The sequence below is a fragment of the Hordeum vulgare genome, chromosome 3H, assembly GCF_904849725.1.
Source record: "Hordeum vulgare subsp. vulgare chromosome 3H, MorexV3_pseudomolecules_assembly, whole genome shotgun sequence".
Lineage (NCBI taxonomy): Eukaryota > Viridiplantae > Streptophyta > Magnoliopsida > Poales > Poaceae > Hordeum > Hordeum vulgare.
This window is the reverse complement of record NC_058520.1, coordinates 574,496,395-574,514,338: the sequence shown is the minus strand read 5'-3', so window position 1 is coordinate 574,514,338 and position 17,944 is coordinate 574,496,395. Positions and strand designations below refer to the sequence as shown.

The window sequence follows — 17,944 nt, the reverse complement described above, 5'->3', positions numbered from 1 at the left end:
CTTACTTTTCTAGACTCACTGATTTACTTGCCACTAACCAATAAATTTGTCAAGGGTAATTTTTCCTAACACCTCTATAATTATGTGCCTTGATCACCGTGTCGAAAATTATACACTTTACATAAAGGAATGGAGGGAGTATAACAACTGAAATTTGATACTCTTGCAAAAGCTTGTTAGAAACCCTTGTCTTCAAGGTGCACTGCCTCTCCTATGCTCGATAACTCAGAGTTTCCTTTGGGGGAAAGGGTGAGAATCTTTTATGTTCCTTTATCAAATCACTGAAGGGACTAATCAACCACACCTATCATATAAAATATCTTGGGGATGGATCAGGTCATGAGTTAGGCCATACTAAGCACTAGCTAGGTGAAAGGACGTGGATGTCGCCTAGAAGGGGGTGAATAGGTGCTTTAAAATAATTACGGTTTAGGCTTGAACAAATGCGGAATAGAACGAGCGTTTAATTAGTCAAGCACAAAACCTAAAACAACTAGGCTCACCTATGTGCACCAACAACTTATGCTAAGCAAGATAAACAACTAGGTGATAACAAGATACATAACAAGAAACAATATGGCTATCACCAAGTAAAGTACATAAGTAAAGGGCTCGGGTAAGAGATAACTCAGGGATGCAGAGACGACGATGTATCCCGAAGTTCACACCCTTGCGGATGTTAATCTCCTTTTGGAGCGGTGTGGAGGCACAATGCTACCCAAGAAGCCACTAGGGTCACCGTAATATCCTCATGACCTCGCACAATGGAAGAAGTCATGATTCCACTACGGGACCCTTGAGGGCGTTCATCGAACCCGTACAAATGGCAACCCTTGGGGGCGGTTATCGAACTCGTACACTTTGGCAACCCATGGGGGCACTCAGCGAAACCCGTAAAAAATTCTCGGGGCAATCTCCACAACCTAATTGGAGACTCTGTTGCTTGCCCGAAGCTTTACACCACAATGATTGAGCTTCGATGCACCACCAAGATTCTAGGACGCCAAAGCACCCAAGATGAACAAGCTCTAGGGTACCAAGCACCCAAGAGTAATAAGCTTCTCAAACTTCACTTCCACATATCACTGTTGAGAACTCAAAGCGATGCAGCTAATGCAATGGCGAGGACACACGAGTGGTCAAGTCCCTCACACTCAAATGCCTCCACAACAACAAAAGCTATGGTGGAATATGAGAGGAAGAACAAGGAGCTCACAAAGAACTCCAAGATCTAGATCCAAGAGGTTCCCCTCACATAGATGAGAAATTGATTAGTGGAAACATAGATCTAGATCTCCTCTCTTTTTTCCCTTAAGAACTATCAAGCATCATTGGAGGGATTGAGAGTTAGCAAGCTCAAATAAGGTCAACAATGGTGGGCAAACACGAGCTCAAAGGATAGGGTTCAATGGGGAAGAAGAACCCCTTTATTAGGAAGGTAAAAATCCAACCGTTACCCCGTCAGCCCACACACAAGCGGTACTACCACCGATAAGAGGTAGTACTGCTCCTCGGAGGGGTACTACCACTGCGGCTGTGAGTAGCAGATCACGAGGGAAGGCAGAAGGAGGTAGTTGCGTCGGAGTGGTACTACCGCTTCCAGGAGAGGTACTACCGCCTCATACATCAGCTCAAGATCCACGAAGAATCCAGCACGAGAGAACATGTGCGGAAGTGGCGTGGTAGTAATAAGCGGTACTACCGCTCGGAGAGCGGTACTACCGGCCAGAATCCGCCCAGTCCGACACAAAAAGTGTCAAGACACCGAGGCAGCGGCACAAGCGAGCGGCACTGGCCAAGGCTCTCCCGCCCGAGAGCGGTACTACCACAAACCAGGTTGGTACTGTCATGGATAAGAGGCAATACCTCTACTGGGAGCGGTACTATTGCTTGGGTCTTTTCACGCTAGGACAAAGGCAACAAATGAAAGCACGAACACCAGAAGTGCCATAACTTCTACAAATGAGCTCCGAATTGAGCAAACTCAAGCTTGTTGGATTCAGGACGAAAATGTTATCCAACAGCGACAATATGAAAATGCCAACGATATAGAGATGTGAACCCTCTACAAATGAAGAACGTGCAAAAACTCCAACATCGAAAACATCATAGATGATCCATATGGACTCTGTTTTCGATGAACTCGAGCTTGTCATGAAGATGACCATGAGTCCTAAAACTCACACAGAAAAAAGCCAACCAGGAACCAAGAAAGATGATGATGCCAAGAATGCAATGGTTTGAGCTCTCAATGAATGATACGATCAAGCTACTCACTTGAGACCCCCCCCCCTTGATAGTACGGCGATCGATCCTATAACCCGGTCTCCCAACTAACACACTGACACCGGTAAGATAGAAAACCTATCAAGGACAAACCTTTGCCTTGCGCATAATACACTTGAGCTAAATGATGACGATGTTGTCCTCCTCAAGATGGACCACCTTTATTGATTGCACCAGCTCAATGAATACTAGTAGATTGCCCCCTGTATTGCGCTATGGGTGAGCCACTCTTGAGCACATATTCACAAGTCTATTTTCACCACAATGGACGGCAAGCTTCAAACATGATCTCTTTGTGTTGCTACACTTGAACTTCCACACCGCAATCTTGATGATGGTCACCAGTTGAAGTTATCCTCCTTGGATTGTATGAGATCTTCCTCTTGACGCAAGCCCATGGAAACATACCTAACCCCGCAAAGAACTCTCACGTAGACCATGTGTTAGTACATAAAGCATAATGGACAATGCTTACCATACCACGTAATCACTTGATCCATCTCGGTACATCTTGTACGCTTTGTGTGCTGATCAACTTGATTCACTCTTTGACTTAGCTTGATCGACCTTGTATCTTATCTTCTCCATGACCATTCTTTGTATAAAACCTTGAATATCACCTTGGTCACCATATAAACACCTTGAAACCAACAAATGGACTTCAAGAAGTGCCTATGGATAAATCCTTCAAATATAACTTAAGACAACCATTAGTCCATAGGGATTGCCATCAATTACCAAAACCACACATGGAGAAATATGCTCTAACACTAGGATAGGCCTGCTACCATCTTCCTAGTTTAGTTAACTGCCTTACCCTACATATGAAATTAATCCTCTTTGGTTGTTCGATCTAGAGCAGTTTGGACGGCTTGGATCAAGGCACAAGATTTTCAAGAAAGGTTTAAACCCGCATCCATGTATTTATAACACGAGATCTCTAGCAAATCCATGACATACACTTATAATCAAAGTACACGGTAGTCTGCAATGACAAAATCATTTATGAATGTTAGGTTGATTACACCTACTACTAAGTCCCAATCTTATAAACCAACACCTTCAAGGAAAAACTATGAGATTGTGCCGACGTTGCTAGGTATCCATCCTCTGAAGATCAAGACAGTGGTTTTCATTTCATATTTTAGTGAAAAGGGGGGAAAACTGACCTATGCATCAAGTGATACACACAACCACTTCATTTCACTATGCCCGGTCATACTGACTACTCAAAGCTAGACCAACGACACACAATCAAATACAATGTCTTCTCCAAGAGGATGACACAAGTGCACAACATGACTGCAATGAGAAGATCAGAAAACTCCATTTCCCTCCGCTCATTTAGCTTTTATCTTTGTTTGCATCGAGTGAGGTTGCGGTTGTGCATCTCTTCCTAGGAGAAAAAGGCAAGGTACCTGCAGTTGCTACCACCATTGTTAACGCTCATGATTGGGTGGGCTTTAGAAAAAGGAATCATGATCTTCAAAGGAGTGACCATGATGGACGGACGAACGGTGGTGACGGGAGGTCTTTTCTTGATTTGCCAGGAACGTGGCACGCCGAGATAATTAGAAGCTTGTGTATGATGCAACAATTTATTCAAGCCCGCATCCGATCTCATCTTTCTGGAGCCACCACACGGCATGTGCGAATTTGATCCACCTGACCCGAGAGCCGCACGCATCGCACCCTATTGCGCCAGCAGTGTGTTGACTACTGATGCATGATGCCACTAGGCCAGCTCTGCACATTTAGAAGAACTCGGAGCTGGCAGAACCTTCAGCTATTGCTGCACCTATCCCCTTTCAAGCCATTTTTGTCGACCGTCCTACGTGCATCACCATGTTGGATCTTACGGGAGCACATCCTATCATATGGATGCCCGTTATCGAATGAAACATCTTGTGAATGGATCATGCCCTGAGTTAGGTCCTACTAGCCCTAGCATCTGTCTAGCTTAGTTAACTGCCTTACGCCAACACATGCAATCGATCCTCTTTGGTCGTTCGATCTAGCATGGCTTGAACGGCTTGGATCTATACACAAGCTCTTTTAAGAAAGATTAAAACCCGCATCCTAGGACATAAATTTCCACAAATTTATTACACGAGATCTCAAACAAATCGCGAGCATGAACTTACAAAGATGAGATCAATAACACCTACCATTGAGTCCCAACCTTCTCAAGCAAGGCCTCCAAGAAAGACAAGTGTACACTCGTGCCGACGTCACTAGATATCGAGTCTTTGAAGATCGAGACATTGATTTTTTTTTCATTTCATATTTTTTTCGAGAAGGGGAAACTCTGGCCTCTGCATCTAGACAATGATGCAAATGTGTCGTTGTGCGAGTCAACCGGCATGACTCGGACGAGAAGCTTGAAAAGTTCCATGCCTCTCCTCTCTTTTAGCTTTCATCTTTATTTCGGGGCTGAGTCAGTTTGCGGTTGTGCATCCCGTCGTGGGAGAGGAGACAGGTACCTGCAGTTACTATCGCCGCTGTCAACCCTCGTGATTGGGCGGGCTCGAGAAAAAGGAACCATGATCTCCACAGCAGAAGCCATGATGGACGGCCGGACCGGTAGGGACGAGACGAGAGGGGCTTTTCTTTTCTTGATTTGCCAGGAACAGGGTACAGGTACATGTCGATCATTAGATGCTAGTAGTAACATGCAGCAATCAATTGAAGCCCGTCTCTCCGGAGCACACACACGGTCCCTTCCGTCGACGGCATGTGCGAGCCCCCCGGCCGGAGACCCGGACACCAACAGTGCGGCGACTACAGGCGTATGATGGCGCAAGGCCGACCCGTCGCTACACGTTAGATGGACCCGTCGACCCGGCTAGAGGAAAATAAAACTCGTCGCTGGCAGAAATCTGGTTGCGCTCACGTCTACGTTGCCCATAATTTAGTTGGGGGTTAGATGGATCCGTGTTAGTTGTGTGGCAAGCCTGCATGTGTGCCAACAGGGGCGCCTGCCTGTCCCGTCGGGTTCCAACCAACTTCGAAACAAACAGATAACATGATGGCACGCAGTTTCATTGTTGGAAAATGCCCGCAAAAAATAGGCAAACAGAACCCCAAGAGTATGAGATTAGCACGTCAAACGTCGTTTACAATTATTGGCAAACAAAAAGAATGCTCACGGAAAGCAAGTATATGCCGCTCAAGAGCAGATCCAGTACCCAATATTATGTAGACATGTGAAAAAGACCATACAAAAAACACAGCAATGGTTCTCGCTAATAGTAAGAGAAGCACGTAAGGAAGCATATCAAGCGCCTTATGTCCTTTGACAAGATAAACCGCATCAAGGTCGCCGCATGTCGAAAAAATTGACAAAAACCGCAACATGGAAACACCATTTCCTCTCCATAACTTTGCTAAGTCCTAACAATAGGCATGCCATTTGCAGGTTTCCTTTCTTCCAAGCATCATCTTGAATCACATGGAAGGCTGTGACATGTGAGGTGCTTGTGCCGGAAGTTCAACCTTGGGTTGACTGTTGGCCGCTATTACCCAAATACCGATGCCAACGACAAGAATCCCCCATCCAGCCACATCATACCAGAAGTCATTGTTCTTCTTCTTTTTCCTTGATTGCTGCAAACCACAATATATTCTCACATTAGGTACAGCAAGGAACGGAGTAGAGTATATGTGGCATGTGGACATAACATCGAAAATCAAGGCCAGAGCTAAGGGCAAGAAAATACTCAGAGGAGCTCATATGTCCGGCAGCATATGCATGTAGCACATCAATGGAAAAAAAAAACAGGGCTTGCAAGGGGAAAATACAGATGTCACATCAAAATATTCAGTGCTGTCTGTTTACTGAAACAATTTATTTTCACACTGCCTCTTAACTAAAACAATTGACAGCAATAGGATGGGTATACATGTGCGAACGGTTAAAATAACTGATATATCGAGTCATCCACTGCCAGTTTACTGAAACAATTTATTTTCACTCTTGTTAACACTACACGTTGAATTGACCAGAACAATGAGAGAGAAGGATGTTTAAGGATCCACATTTAATTTTACACTGCCTCTTTACTAAAACAATTGACAGCAATAGGATGGGTATAAGACCATGTGCAAAGGGTTAAAATAACTGACATATTGAATCATCAAACAATTTATTTTCACTCTTGTTAACACTACACATTGGATTGACTAGAACAACGAGAGAAGGATGTCTAAGGATCCACATTTATTTTTACACTGCCTCTTTACTAAAACAATTGACAGCAATAGGATGGGTATAAGACCATGTGCGAAGGGTTAACTTAAAATAACTAATATATTGAGTCATCCACTGCCGGTTTACTGAAACAATTTATGTTCACTCTTGTTAAGACTACACATTGGATTGACTAGAACAATAAGAGAAGGATGTCTAAAGATCCACATGTATGAGCAATTCAAATGCAAATTTCTGGGTGCTTTGGCAGGAAATGAGATGAACAGAACCAAAAATATGTATAGTAAAAGACAAAGGGACTCTTACATATCTCAAGGGCAGAAAATTTAATTAATAAGCAATAAAGAGATAAACAAAGCAATGCTACACAAAATACCCTTGCATTTGAGGACGAGGGTGCTCCTTGTGAGGCTTGAGATGCGATTTGCCTATGGATCTCCAAATGCAGTTCAGGTGCCTGAGGATGATTGCACGCAAATGTTACAGAAAGGCAATACAAAATGACATGCAGGCATACTCAAATATGCTACCAATAAAAAGTTCAGAGTTAATTTAGATACAAAGATACTACAGATACAGGGTGGTTAGGGGATTCAAATTCCCATTTAGCTTAGAAGCTCTTGTGTTGCTAGTGAGCCAATCTGAGTGAGACCTATTAGAAGTTCTCTATCATAGGCATGGGGTGCTGTCAGCTATTAAATTATGTTACTATGTTAGGCAGCATCAAATAAAAAAAGGAATCTAGAGATGATTAAAAAACTTGCATCAAAACAACTCGAATAGTTGAATGACATGGTATAATGGTATCATAAAGACTGAGCAAAGATATAGCCAAACATAATAATAGAACAAACCTTTGATGACAAATCCAATGACTTCCTGTACAACTCATTTGCTGGTTCCTACAAGAAACATGGACATATATCAATCTCCAGCTGAATATGCTTATTGAAACTTATTAGAAGAAACCGTTCCAGAGGCTTGTGTGTGGAGCTGAGTGCATATTGCACTTAAAACATATGATCTCAGGCCCATGGATCAGTCTCTAGCATGGAACACGCAAAGTACTCAAGCAGACTAAACATACCACATCAACAGCCCTCTGGAAACAACCAGTTGCTTTTTCAAAGCATTCATTAGCCTGGACAGTTTCCGAAGTGAAGAATCCACGAGAGGTCAGGGCATTCCCCAAGCACCAGAGTGCATCAGCCTTGTTGGGATCAATTCTCAGTGCTTCATCCAGCTTAGACTCCGCATCTATAAGAAATAAAACCAGATCAGCCAAAATACCCCACTTTTGACCCCAATCATAAACTTAATACTCCCTCCGTCCCAAAATAAGTGACTCAAAAATGACTCAACTTTGCACTAAGTTAGTGCAAAGTTGAGTCATTTTTGAGTCACTTATTTTGGGACGGAGGGAGTACATAGAAGGAGCACAGTTAGTTTAGTTAATGAACACAAAACACTCAATCACGCACAAGCTATATGATAGTATGCGAACTCCAAAATATTAGTATCTATTATCCCTCCAACTAAACAAGCATGCATGTAATCCTACTTTCAGGATGAATCTAGAACACGGCGCTGTTGATAACAAAATAATGCACGCAAATAGTACATGAAAACAATCAAACTGAAGTTATATAATTAATCTCTGCCGAATTATTTTGGAAGGTCATTGTGTTTGGCAGCATAGGCCGAGCCTGGTGTTGCAATGCAGTATAAATTTGAATACAGTAACTGCTCTAATATCTGCCATGTGGTGTATTCTTGAAATGAATCTAATGCATAGGTAAATTTGAATCCAGTAACTGCTCTAATATCTGACATGTGGTGAATTCTTGAAATGAATCTAATGCATATGTCTCCAGCAAACCACCTCAGAAAGTGTTCATAGATCAAAGTGTTGCTTCGTTGAACACCAAGGAAAAAACGCTAGGCGCTACTAGTGGATTTTGCCACTGCCTAGACCCTACCTCACCTAATCACATGCTTAGCATGATTAAGAGCTAGGCGTTCTGCTATCGCCTAGCACCAGGCACATTTCAGTGCAGGCCTAAGCACACTTATTTTTTACTAACACAGGAAAGACAACTCCAAAAAGAAAACAGTACAACAGTAAAGCTGTTTCTAACGATAAAATAACTTGGACGAGATCCCATAAATCTGCCTGTTATTCTAAATATACAAACACCACCATCACCATCAATCTGATCAACGCACATAACGAATGCAACTACAGGCTCCATATATATGTTACAAAGAACACCACACATTCCATTCAATCACACAACAATGCAACTGAAGGTTCCGTACATGCTGGGAACAAAATCACACACAATCAAGGATGCTACAAGCACTCATCTTAAAGAAGGTTAAACAAGCTGTGAAGACACTCCAGACACCTAATGCACATATGTTCACTAGAACTACTAACAGTCTCAATGTCTGTTCTGTGGTTGGTAACATCGTACCAACAAACCCAATACAGCAGTGTTCAGCACACCATCCATAATGATCTCCTATTTTCTCACAAATGAGAGTAACCTATTTCTCAAGTATACTAACTTAAATAAAAACTGGTGACCATAAAACGCTCACTCGCGCACAAGCTGCGTGATTATATGTGAACTCCAAAATATCAGTGCCTATTATCGCTCCAACTAAACAGGCATGCCCGAAATCCTACTTTCAGAATGAACTCAGAACATGGCGCTATGATATATAACAAAATAAAGCAAGCAAACAGTACATGAAAACAACCAAACTGAAGTTTTACAATCAATCTGTGCCAAATAATTTTGGAAGGTCAATGTGCTTGGCAGCATAAATACCATCATAAAACAAATGCAACTACAGGTAAAACAAGCTGTTAACACACCCCAAACGCCTAATCCATATATGTTCAGTTGTTCACTAGCACTACAAACTGTATTAATGTTTTTCTGTGGTTGAGAATACTGTACCAACCCAATACTGCAGTGTTCAGCACACTACCATCCATAATGATCTCCTATTTTCTAACAAATCAGATTAACTTATCATGACATAAATAAAAACTAGTGCGCATAAAAGCGCAACTACGTTAAACACAATAACATTTATAACAATGCTAGCAAACCAGACTAAAGGCCAAGGCCCGACTGTTATGTAGGATCTGCTCCAAGTTCGAACTTCTCTAGAGGGAAGCAATCGTAGCCACCGAATCTCCACACGGAAGCAATCCAAATTCACCGAAGAATACACACGAATCTCGCGGCGTACCTTCGAGGCACTTGAGGCTCTCCGGGCCGTTATGCATCTGCGACAGCTCCAGCAGAGCGCCGCCCCATCGCGTCAGGTTCTGCGGACGCACAAAAAAAAAAGCATCAGATCAGATCAAATCAGACGGGGCCGCAGTCGCGTTCCCCTCGGAACAAACCGACGGAGCGGAGCAGGAGGAGGGGGCAGGAGGAGGCGTTACGTCGGCGTCGAGCGGGTTCTCGTCGTAGGTGGCCTTGGCGGTCTTGCAGGCGAGGTCGAAGAAGAAGAGCCTCTCCGGGTCGTTCATCGCTGCCATGTCCATGGCGACGGCTACGGCGACGGCGGCGAGATCCGGTGCGGCGGCGAGGCGGGGCGGTGCCGGGGGCTTCTCTAGGGTTTTAGGCCTCGCTTCGATTTGGGGGAGGTGTCGACGGAGGTGGGGAACTAGTTGTTGGTGTTGTATAGGGGAGGGGCGGAGGGGATCGAGCCGCTTTTCTAGGACGCTGCCAGGTGGGCCCTTTGAACTTCGTCCCCACCTGCCAGCGGAACAGCGCGTCCGCAGTGGGTCCCCGGCATGACTTGCGGAAGGAGATAGAAAAGCGTACCACGCGGCCCGGCCCATCTCGGCAGTTCGTGCCGGGCCCGTTCCAAGGTGCACTAGAAATTTGGGCCCGTTTTCGTCCAGAGGAGCTCCGTTGTTTTCTTTTGCTGGAATTTTGGTGCATGTCTCAGAGCTCAGCTGCAGTGCCGGGCGGCGGACCACTTGTCAGCGCCCCCTGTCGTTCTGGCGCGAAACCTTCGGGCAGCTCGCCCGCGGCACCATTGTCGGGCCGAAGCAGCGACCAAGCAACGCAACGCAAGGTCAGTCGTGGTCGTGCACGAGGGAGCCAAGAAGACGAGAGTAGAGCAGAGGCTTCCGACAGACAAGGGAGAGAGGGGAGGGGGGAGCATAGCTAGCCATGCAGGCGAGGCGGGAGATCCGGACGAAGCCGGAGCGGCGGGAGGAGGAGGAGGAGGATGCGGCGGTGGCGGTGCCGGAGACGCCGCTGAGCGCGCGGTGGAGCCCGGAGGCGGAGATCGGGATGCGGGTGGAGGACATCTGGGACAGCCTTGACCAGCCGCAGCTGAGCCGTGGCGACAAGCTCAACAGCTGCTTCGACGCCATCCCGGTGTCGTCCTTCCCGCAGACCTTCGGGTCGCAGCTGGTGGACATCCCCTCCGACGCCACGCTGGCCGAGGCCGTCGACATCCTCTCCCGGAACCGCATCAACGGGGCGCCCGTGCGCAACGTGGAGGCGCCCGAGGACGCCAGCTGGATCGACCGCTACATCGGCATCGTGGAGTTCGCCGGGATCGCCGTCTGGCTGCTGCACCAGTCGGAGGCCTCGGCCTCGGCCGCGGCGCTCGGCGCCGACGAGCTGGCCGCCAAGCTCGGCACGGTGACCCTCGACGCGGGAAGCGGCGGCGCGAGGGAGCTGAAGCCGGCCGCGGCGTCGGAGGCGGAGGGCGCGGTGGCGGAGGCGTTCGGGTCGCTGCCGTCGTCGGAGCTGTTCATGAAGACCAAGGTGAAGGACATCTCCGGGTCGTTCCGGTGGGCGCCGTTCCTGGCGCTGCAGAGCTCGGACACGTTCCTCACCATGCTGCTGCTGCTGTCCAAGTACCGGATGAAGAGCCTCCCCGTGGTGGACATCGGCGAGGGCACCATCAGCAACATCGTGACGCAGGCGGCGGTGGTGCACATGCTGTCCGAGTGCGTGGGGCTGAGCTGGTTCGAGGACTGGGGCACCAAGACGCTGGCCGAGCTGGGCCTCCCCATCATGAAGACGAGCCGGCTGGTGAAGGTCCGCGAGGACGAGCCGGCGCTCAAGGCCTTCCGGCAGATGAGGAGACGCGGCGTGGGCGGCATCCCCGTGGTGGACGGCGCCGGCAAGCCCGTCGGCAGCATCATGATCAAGGACGTCAAGCACCTCCTCACGGCCTCGGACTCGGAGTCCAACAAAGACTACAGGTGATACACACAGATTTCACTCGCTGTGTAACTTGTTGTGGACCAGACATGTAATCGGGAACAAACAAACGGTGGACGCATGCATGGATGGATGGATGCAGGACGCTGACGGCGAGGGAGTTCATCGCGAGCGCGCGGCAGAGCTCGGGGGAGAAGCAGATGAGCATCATCACGTGCACGAGGGAGGACAACATGAAGGAGATCATCCTGAAGCTGGACGCGGAGAAGAGGCAGAGGATCTACGTGGTGAACGAGGACGGCAACCTGGACGGCCTCATCACGCTCAGGGACATCATCGCCAAGCTCGTCTACGAGCCGCCGGGATACTTCGGGGACTTCTTCAACGGCGTCATCCCCATGCCGCAGAACAGCAGGGTCTGAATTATCCTTCTGTTTGTTTCCTACAGTACTAGGCGAGATCAGGGTTCTTTTGTGTGCAGTAACTAGTAATTCTCGGCGTTTTCTTTTTCCTCCTCTTCCATTTTAACTCTCCCTAGTGCTTCGTTAAAAACTCGAGCTTAGCTTCATTTGTTTTCGTTGTCAGTTCTGCATAGCTAGCTAGCTCATCATAATGAGGAACAATGTGGTTATCTTCATCTTGTAAGCTGATAGAGTCAGTTCAACAACTGGAATTTGGGACTTGAAACACAGTTGCTGTTATGCGAGGCAGACTGAACAAATCGCGCATTTGCTTGCGTGGAATCTGCTCATGTCTGAAACTGCACACGCACTCGTTCCTTAATACAGTGATGTAAATCCACACAGCAGGAGTATCAGCCATCGGCACAGAGTAGACAAGGATGTAAAAGTCTGTACAATGTGACTCTAAACCTGTCCCTAATCACATGCAATTGCACATGACACAAGATATGAAATTGTGAATGCCATCTCCCAGGCTATGAGCTGCCAGGGAAGGCAGTACAAGACAATGCACAAAACAACTGGATGCACAAATAAAAGACCTCGGACATCAAACCAGGCAAAATATAAGACAAGGCAAAAACAATCATCAATTTGCAGTACAGCACAATGATAATAGATGGAAGCAAACTGTATAAATCGAAAACCCACTCTACAAACTGACAAGATTAAGAACAGCAGAAAGCATAGTGAAACTACTACACCAATCAGAGGTTGAAGAATTCACAGAAATGGATTCAATGCCATAATTAGTAGCCTTTTTAGTTATCCTACAAGCTACTGTATTTTATTTTATTTTTTGAATCATCAAGAAGTTACTATACTCTCTGTCAGCAACCAACCGAACAGCTGATAACAAAAATTGCACCAAGGGAAAAGTGAACATCATAACTGCTGTATAAATTGTACATAAGATGTCAACCACCGACCATCCAACAATAGTCAATAATCAACAAAAGAAGGGTAAACTGTAATAGTAACAGTTACACAGCTCACCGCAGTGCCCTGAATCCCATGTGGCTAATGTCAATACTCCCCTTAAAAAGAGTCAAACATGAAACGCAGAGTATTCGACCCAGGGTGCCTTGCATTCACAATATTTCTGATCCACCAGTCAAAATTGATTTCTCCATCTTCGAACCTCACAAGCATGATGGTAGGGCAAGTTTCAAGCACATTGCCCGAATGAATTTTGCCAGGGATTTATAACCACAACCATTGATATGAACATTCCTGAACAGATAAATGATCAGGTCATTAATTTTGTTTATCATGCTTAAGTCGTTTAACAAGGAACAATATGCGATTTGAAAACCAGAGGATATATGTTGCTTACATGGAATCCACATTACTGTTTCAAATATGCAGTAGTTAATAGCTGTATTCCCTTATTTTTCGACTATTAAGAAATGTAGGAAAGAGTACAGTCCTAAAACTAAAAGTTACACTAAGAAGCATAACAAACCATGATCAGATGAGAAATCGATTTTTGTTACTCTATTAGACAAACACTATAAGTTACTGAAAATTTTATCATGGACATTGCTCGATAAACTACAAAAGTCAACAGACAACAACAACAACAACCAAGCCTTTCAGTCCCAAACAAGTTGGGGTAGGCTATACAAAAGTCAACAGAACAATGTTATATTCGTGATGTGTTTTTACAATTGGCAAGGTAACATAGGCGTGCAATCTCTGTAATATCTTAATAGTTGTATTATTGAATAATTTTTAGCACATATCATCCCAAATACTCAAGTGCAGTGCAAAGTATCATTAAGATCTTGCAAATCTAACAACCAAACTAGTAAAAGGAAAATCTTGACTTCACAGCCTTCTATTAATTGATATGACCTATCAATGAAAGTGCAACCTGAGAGTTGGCATATATCATCCCAAATCTAACTGATTATCAAACTCGTAAAACAACAACAAAGCCTTCTATTAAACTAGTAGCAAAAGGAAAATTCTGATTGCACAGACTTCTATTAACCGATTAGAACTATCTATGAAAGCACAATCTGGGATTTAGCACTTAGCACTCACCTTCAAAGATAGACAGATTGATCAAGCATTCAATTTTTTCCCTTCAAAGAAATCTGAGACCTGGTTCTCCACATCTTCAGGGTTGTATTTTATATACTTTGCAAAATTCCTTCCCCCCTCCAGCTGCCCTCGGAACCTTCCAACAAACGAACGGTATGCTGGAAGGACCTTCTCTGAGATGGAAATCTTCAACTCCTCTCTTAACTGAGGATCCACAACCCTCCATGCTGTCTGTGTCCTGTATAACTCCTCGTAAGCCAAGTTGAAGCTCTTGAACCTTTCCTTCAGTGCAGCCTTGAGTGCACTCGATGAACCTGTTGCATGTGGCAACCCATCATCCCTCAGGCAAGCTAATACCCTGGTCCACGAGGATCGGAGGTACCCTGTAGAGTACCTCCTTATCTGACCGCGGCGCTTACGGATCCAGTTATCCCCAAGCAAAGTCTTAAGCTCTGAATCTTTGATCTTCTGGACAACATACCACAGATTGTTCATCAGAAATATGTTCTGCAGTGCCTCATCATCATACAGCTTCGCTTTATCCTCAATCTTGTCCAATAGATGTGTGATCAGTATCAGCAGACAGTGTCCGAGTGGAGTCATATCCGCATTGTCACCCCCATTTTCCAGCTCAGTCTCGCAACCATCAAGAAGATGATTCAGCCAGCGGCTGTAATCTGCAAGCAGTCGCACATAATTCATGACATAACGCGTAAGCGGGTGGATCTCGCCGCCTGGAAGTGATCTGCGGGAAGTCTCCCCCCGTATCGCATTGGCAAACTCAGCAACCGTGCCACGCACCGCATCACCTAGCCTCACGAGTATCCCCTCTCCCTCTTCCTTGATGAAATCCCTTGCGTCACCTGAGAACAAGGCCTCGAGCTCTGGCAGTAACTCAGCTAGTGCCTCATACATTCCAAGAATGCGGAACAGCTTCTCGGACGATCTCTTCCCAATGGCAATGGCATCACCGAAGTTGAGCAGCTGCAAGACACACCCCTTGGCTGCCTCAGTGAAGCACTCCTCCTCAGCATCTGCGTCGGCCGCGAGGATCTGGCCACAAATGCGGCGCTCCTCGGCGAGAAGGCCCTGGACGACGACCCTGAGAGCCTGGATCCACTTCTTCATCTTGCCATCTAGGACGCCCCACTCCACACGCTGCACCTCCTCCAGGCTCATCTTGTCGACCCCAAGCACGGCGAGGCACTCCATGAGCGTGTCCCGGCGCACCTCGCTGTAAACCTGACAGAGCTCCGGCCCATAGCCGGCGCGCAGCATGACGTCCGCGATGTCCTTGAGGGTGCTGACGGTGTCGGGGGAAATGAGGTAGGGCGAGATCTCGCCGTCGGAGACGGAGCTCCACCTGCCCGCGGCGGAAGCGGCCTCGTCCCCCTCGTCGGGCTGGCTGGCGAAGGAGGGGCACTCCAGGTCGACGGAGGAGGCGGAGTGGAAGGTGGGCACCGTGAGCGAGAGGCGGCGGAGGAGGGACGCGTGCAGGTCGTCGGCGGCGAGCGACGCGGTCCCGCGGATGAGCAGCTGGCGGAACTCCTCCTCGAGGCGCGCCATGGCGACCTGCAGCGCGGCCTCGACGCGCGGGCCGGCCTCGCCCATGAGGCAGGCGGCCGCGGCGAGGTACTCCTCGGCGTCCTCGGGCGACTCGAACACCAGCCGGTCCCCGGCCGCGGGGGAGTCCCACTGCTCGATGAGCCGCAGCGCGTCCTCCACCGCCGCGTCCCTCTCGTCCTCCAGGTCGTCGTCGTCGCCGCCGTAGCCGGGGCCCCGCTCCCGCCCGTACTCCACCTCCTCCTCGTCCCCCTCGGGGAGCTCGGAGCCGGCCGCGGCGTCGGGGGCGCCGGCGGCCGGGAAGAGGTCGGACATGAGGGAGAAGCGGTTGTCGAAGCCGGAGAGGATGCGGATCATGTCGTCCGCGGCGTTCTTGGAGTTGGCGAGCGACTTGACGATCTGCTGCGCCGCCGCGATCACCTTCTCCTGCCCGTCGGGCGGCGCCGCCGCCATCCTGCCCCCCGCGCCCGCGCCGCTTGATGATTTTGGATCGGAGGAGGGCGGTGTGGAAGGGGGAGGGGAGGGGAGGGGAAGGGGAGAGGCGGGTCGCTGGCCTTGGGGTCTCTGGGTTTGATCAAGTCGTCGGGTGGTTTAGATGTCTGTCTGGGCTAAAAAAAGGTTGGACTAATGATATTCGTTCCTGCTTTGATCACTGGCTTTGTCGTACGGATCGGACCGGGATCGGATTCGTTCCATTCCATGTTCCTCAACTTTGTGCCGTCCATCCCATGCACCTCAACTTTGGTATCGTCCCAGAATACATTTTCTGGTATTTTTCTCGAAACACAAGAGGCGGACGTTCACACACCACGTTGCTATGGACATACGTACGCACATCTTGTACCTGTGAGCACATTTATTCATTCCAATTAAGCATGATTCATCACAAGAAACCTAATCATCCAGGCTACGCTCAATTCGCTTTTGATCTTCTCTCGGCTGAGCAAGAACATGAAAGATGTGTACATTTGAACCCGTTTAGGTTATGGTGGTAGAGGTTATTTTACATATGTTAAAACTACAAACAAAACCTACATTTGGAATGTCTTGGGGTCTCGTGCTCACGCGACATTTAATCGATCCCCACGCGAAAGGTTGATATATCTTCGATGTATCGATAATTTCTGAAATATTCATGTCATATTTATCAATGTTTATAATACTTTTATATAATTTTGATGTATTTTATATGATTTGATTAGAACTAATTCAGATTGACGCTCGCCCGAAACTATTTGACGATTTTTTCATGACAATATGAGAAATACCAGAGAGAATAACCATCGAAGGGAAGACACCTACTGGCCACAAACCAACAGCCCCCCCCCCCTCCTTTGACGCGTCTTGATAGCTTGTGGGGCCTTCGTGGCTCCGGTTAGCGTGATTCCAACACTGAAAAATCAAATATATACAGAAACCATCAAAAATAAATCGGGACCTTCCGTTGTGCCGCCGCAAGCCTCTGTATCGAAGAAACCTCATTCGGAGCCCTGTTCTAACACCCTGTCGTAGCGGGCAATTATCACCGGAGGTCATCTTCATCATCCCGGCGATGTCCGTCATGAGGAGGGAGTAGTTCACCTTTGGGGTAGAGGATATGTACCAGAAGTTATGTGTTTGATCTCTCTCTCTCTCTCTCTCGTGTTATTAAGATGTCACGATCTTGATGTATCACGGGTGTCGTGGTTTTATGATGGTAGATGTCCTTGTGAAAGGACTTAGGTATGGGTCATCGCAGCTAGGTAATGACTCAAAGGGGTTGATCGGGAACGAGAGACGAGTTTACCCAGGTTCGACCCCTCCAATGGAGGTAAAAGTCTACGTCCTACTTGTGAGTATATTGATGATGATATCGATGACAAGGGTGCGGAATCTCTAACCTCGCTCTCGAGCGTTTGCTTGTTTCTTACTTAATGACTTAATTCCTCCCTCTTGGGGTGTCTTGTCCCTCCTTATATAATTTGAAGGGGTAGGCTTACATGTAGTAGGACTAGGACTAGTCTTTCTTAAATCCTAATCCGGGTCTTGCTTCTCTTGTGAGGGAATTCTTCCTCTTCTTGGCTCTTCTCTACGAGCCGACCCTTCAGGCCTCTTCATGAGACGTCTTTCATCGGGGTGTGCACTGGGCCTTAGGCCTTGTCATCCAGGTCGACCCGGTAAAC

The 17,944-nt window shown here is 47.3% G+C and overlaps 3 protein-coding genes across 3 annotated transcripts; 1 reads left to right on the top strand and 2 right to left on the bottom strand.

The window, feature by feature from the left end:
* Positions 1-5,383: 5,383 nt before the first annotated feature.
* LOC123445245 (probable mitochondrial import receptor subunit TOM20) lies at positions 5,384-10,201 on the bottom strand. The gene is made up of 6 exons (XM_045122208.1): positions 9,963-10,201; positions 9,764-9,842; positions 7,584-7,753; positions 7,351-7,398; positions 6,873-6,953; positions 5,384-5,892 (listed from the first exon to the last, which is right to left on the bottom strand). Exons 1-6 carry the CDS (start codon positions 10,062-10,064, stop codon positions 5,734-5,736), a joined length of 639 nt encoding a protein of 212 aa, XP_044978143.1. The 5' UTR covers positions 10,065-10,201; the 3' UTR covers positions 5,384-5,733.
* A 215-nt stretch (positions 10,202-10,416) lies between these two features.
* Positions 10,417-12,396, top strand: LOC123445244 (SNF1-related protein kinase regulatory subunit gamma-1-like). Its single transcript, XM_045122207.1, has 2 exons — positions 10,417-11,750; positions 11,852-12,396. Exons 1-2 carry the CDS (start codon positions 10,702-10,704, stop codon positions 12,129-12,131), a joined length of 1,329 nt encoding a protein of 442 aa, XP_044978142.1. The 5' UTR covers positions 10,417-10,701; the 3' UTR covers positions 12,132-12,396.
* A 636-nt stretch (positions 12,397-13,032) lies between these two features.
* LOC123445243 (exocyst complex component EXO70B1-like) lies at positions 13,033-16,387 on the bottom strand. Its single transcript, XM_045122206.1, has 2 exons — positions 14,220-16,387; positions 13,033-13,403 (listed from the first exon to the last, which is right to left on the bottom strand). Exon 1 carries the CDS (start codon positions 16,233-16,235, stop codon positions 14,241-14,243), a length of 1,995 nt encoding a protein of 664 aa, XP_044978141.1. The 5' UTR covers positions 16,236-16,387; the 3' UTR covers positions 13,033-13,403; positions 14,220-14,240.
* Between the last annotated feature and the right edge of the window lie 1,557 nt (positions 16,388-17,944).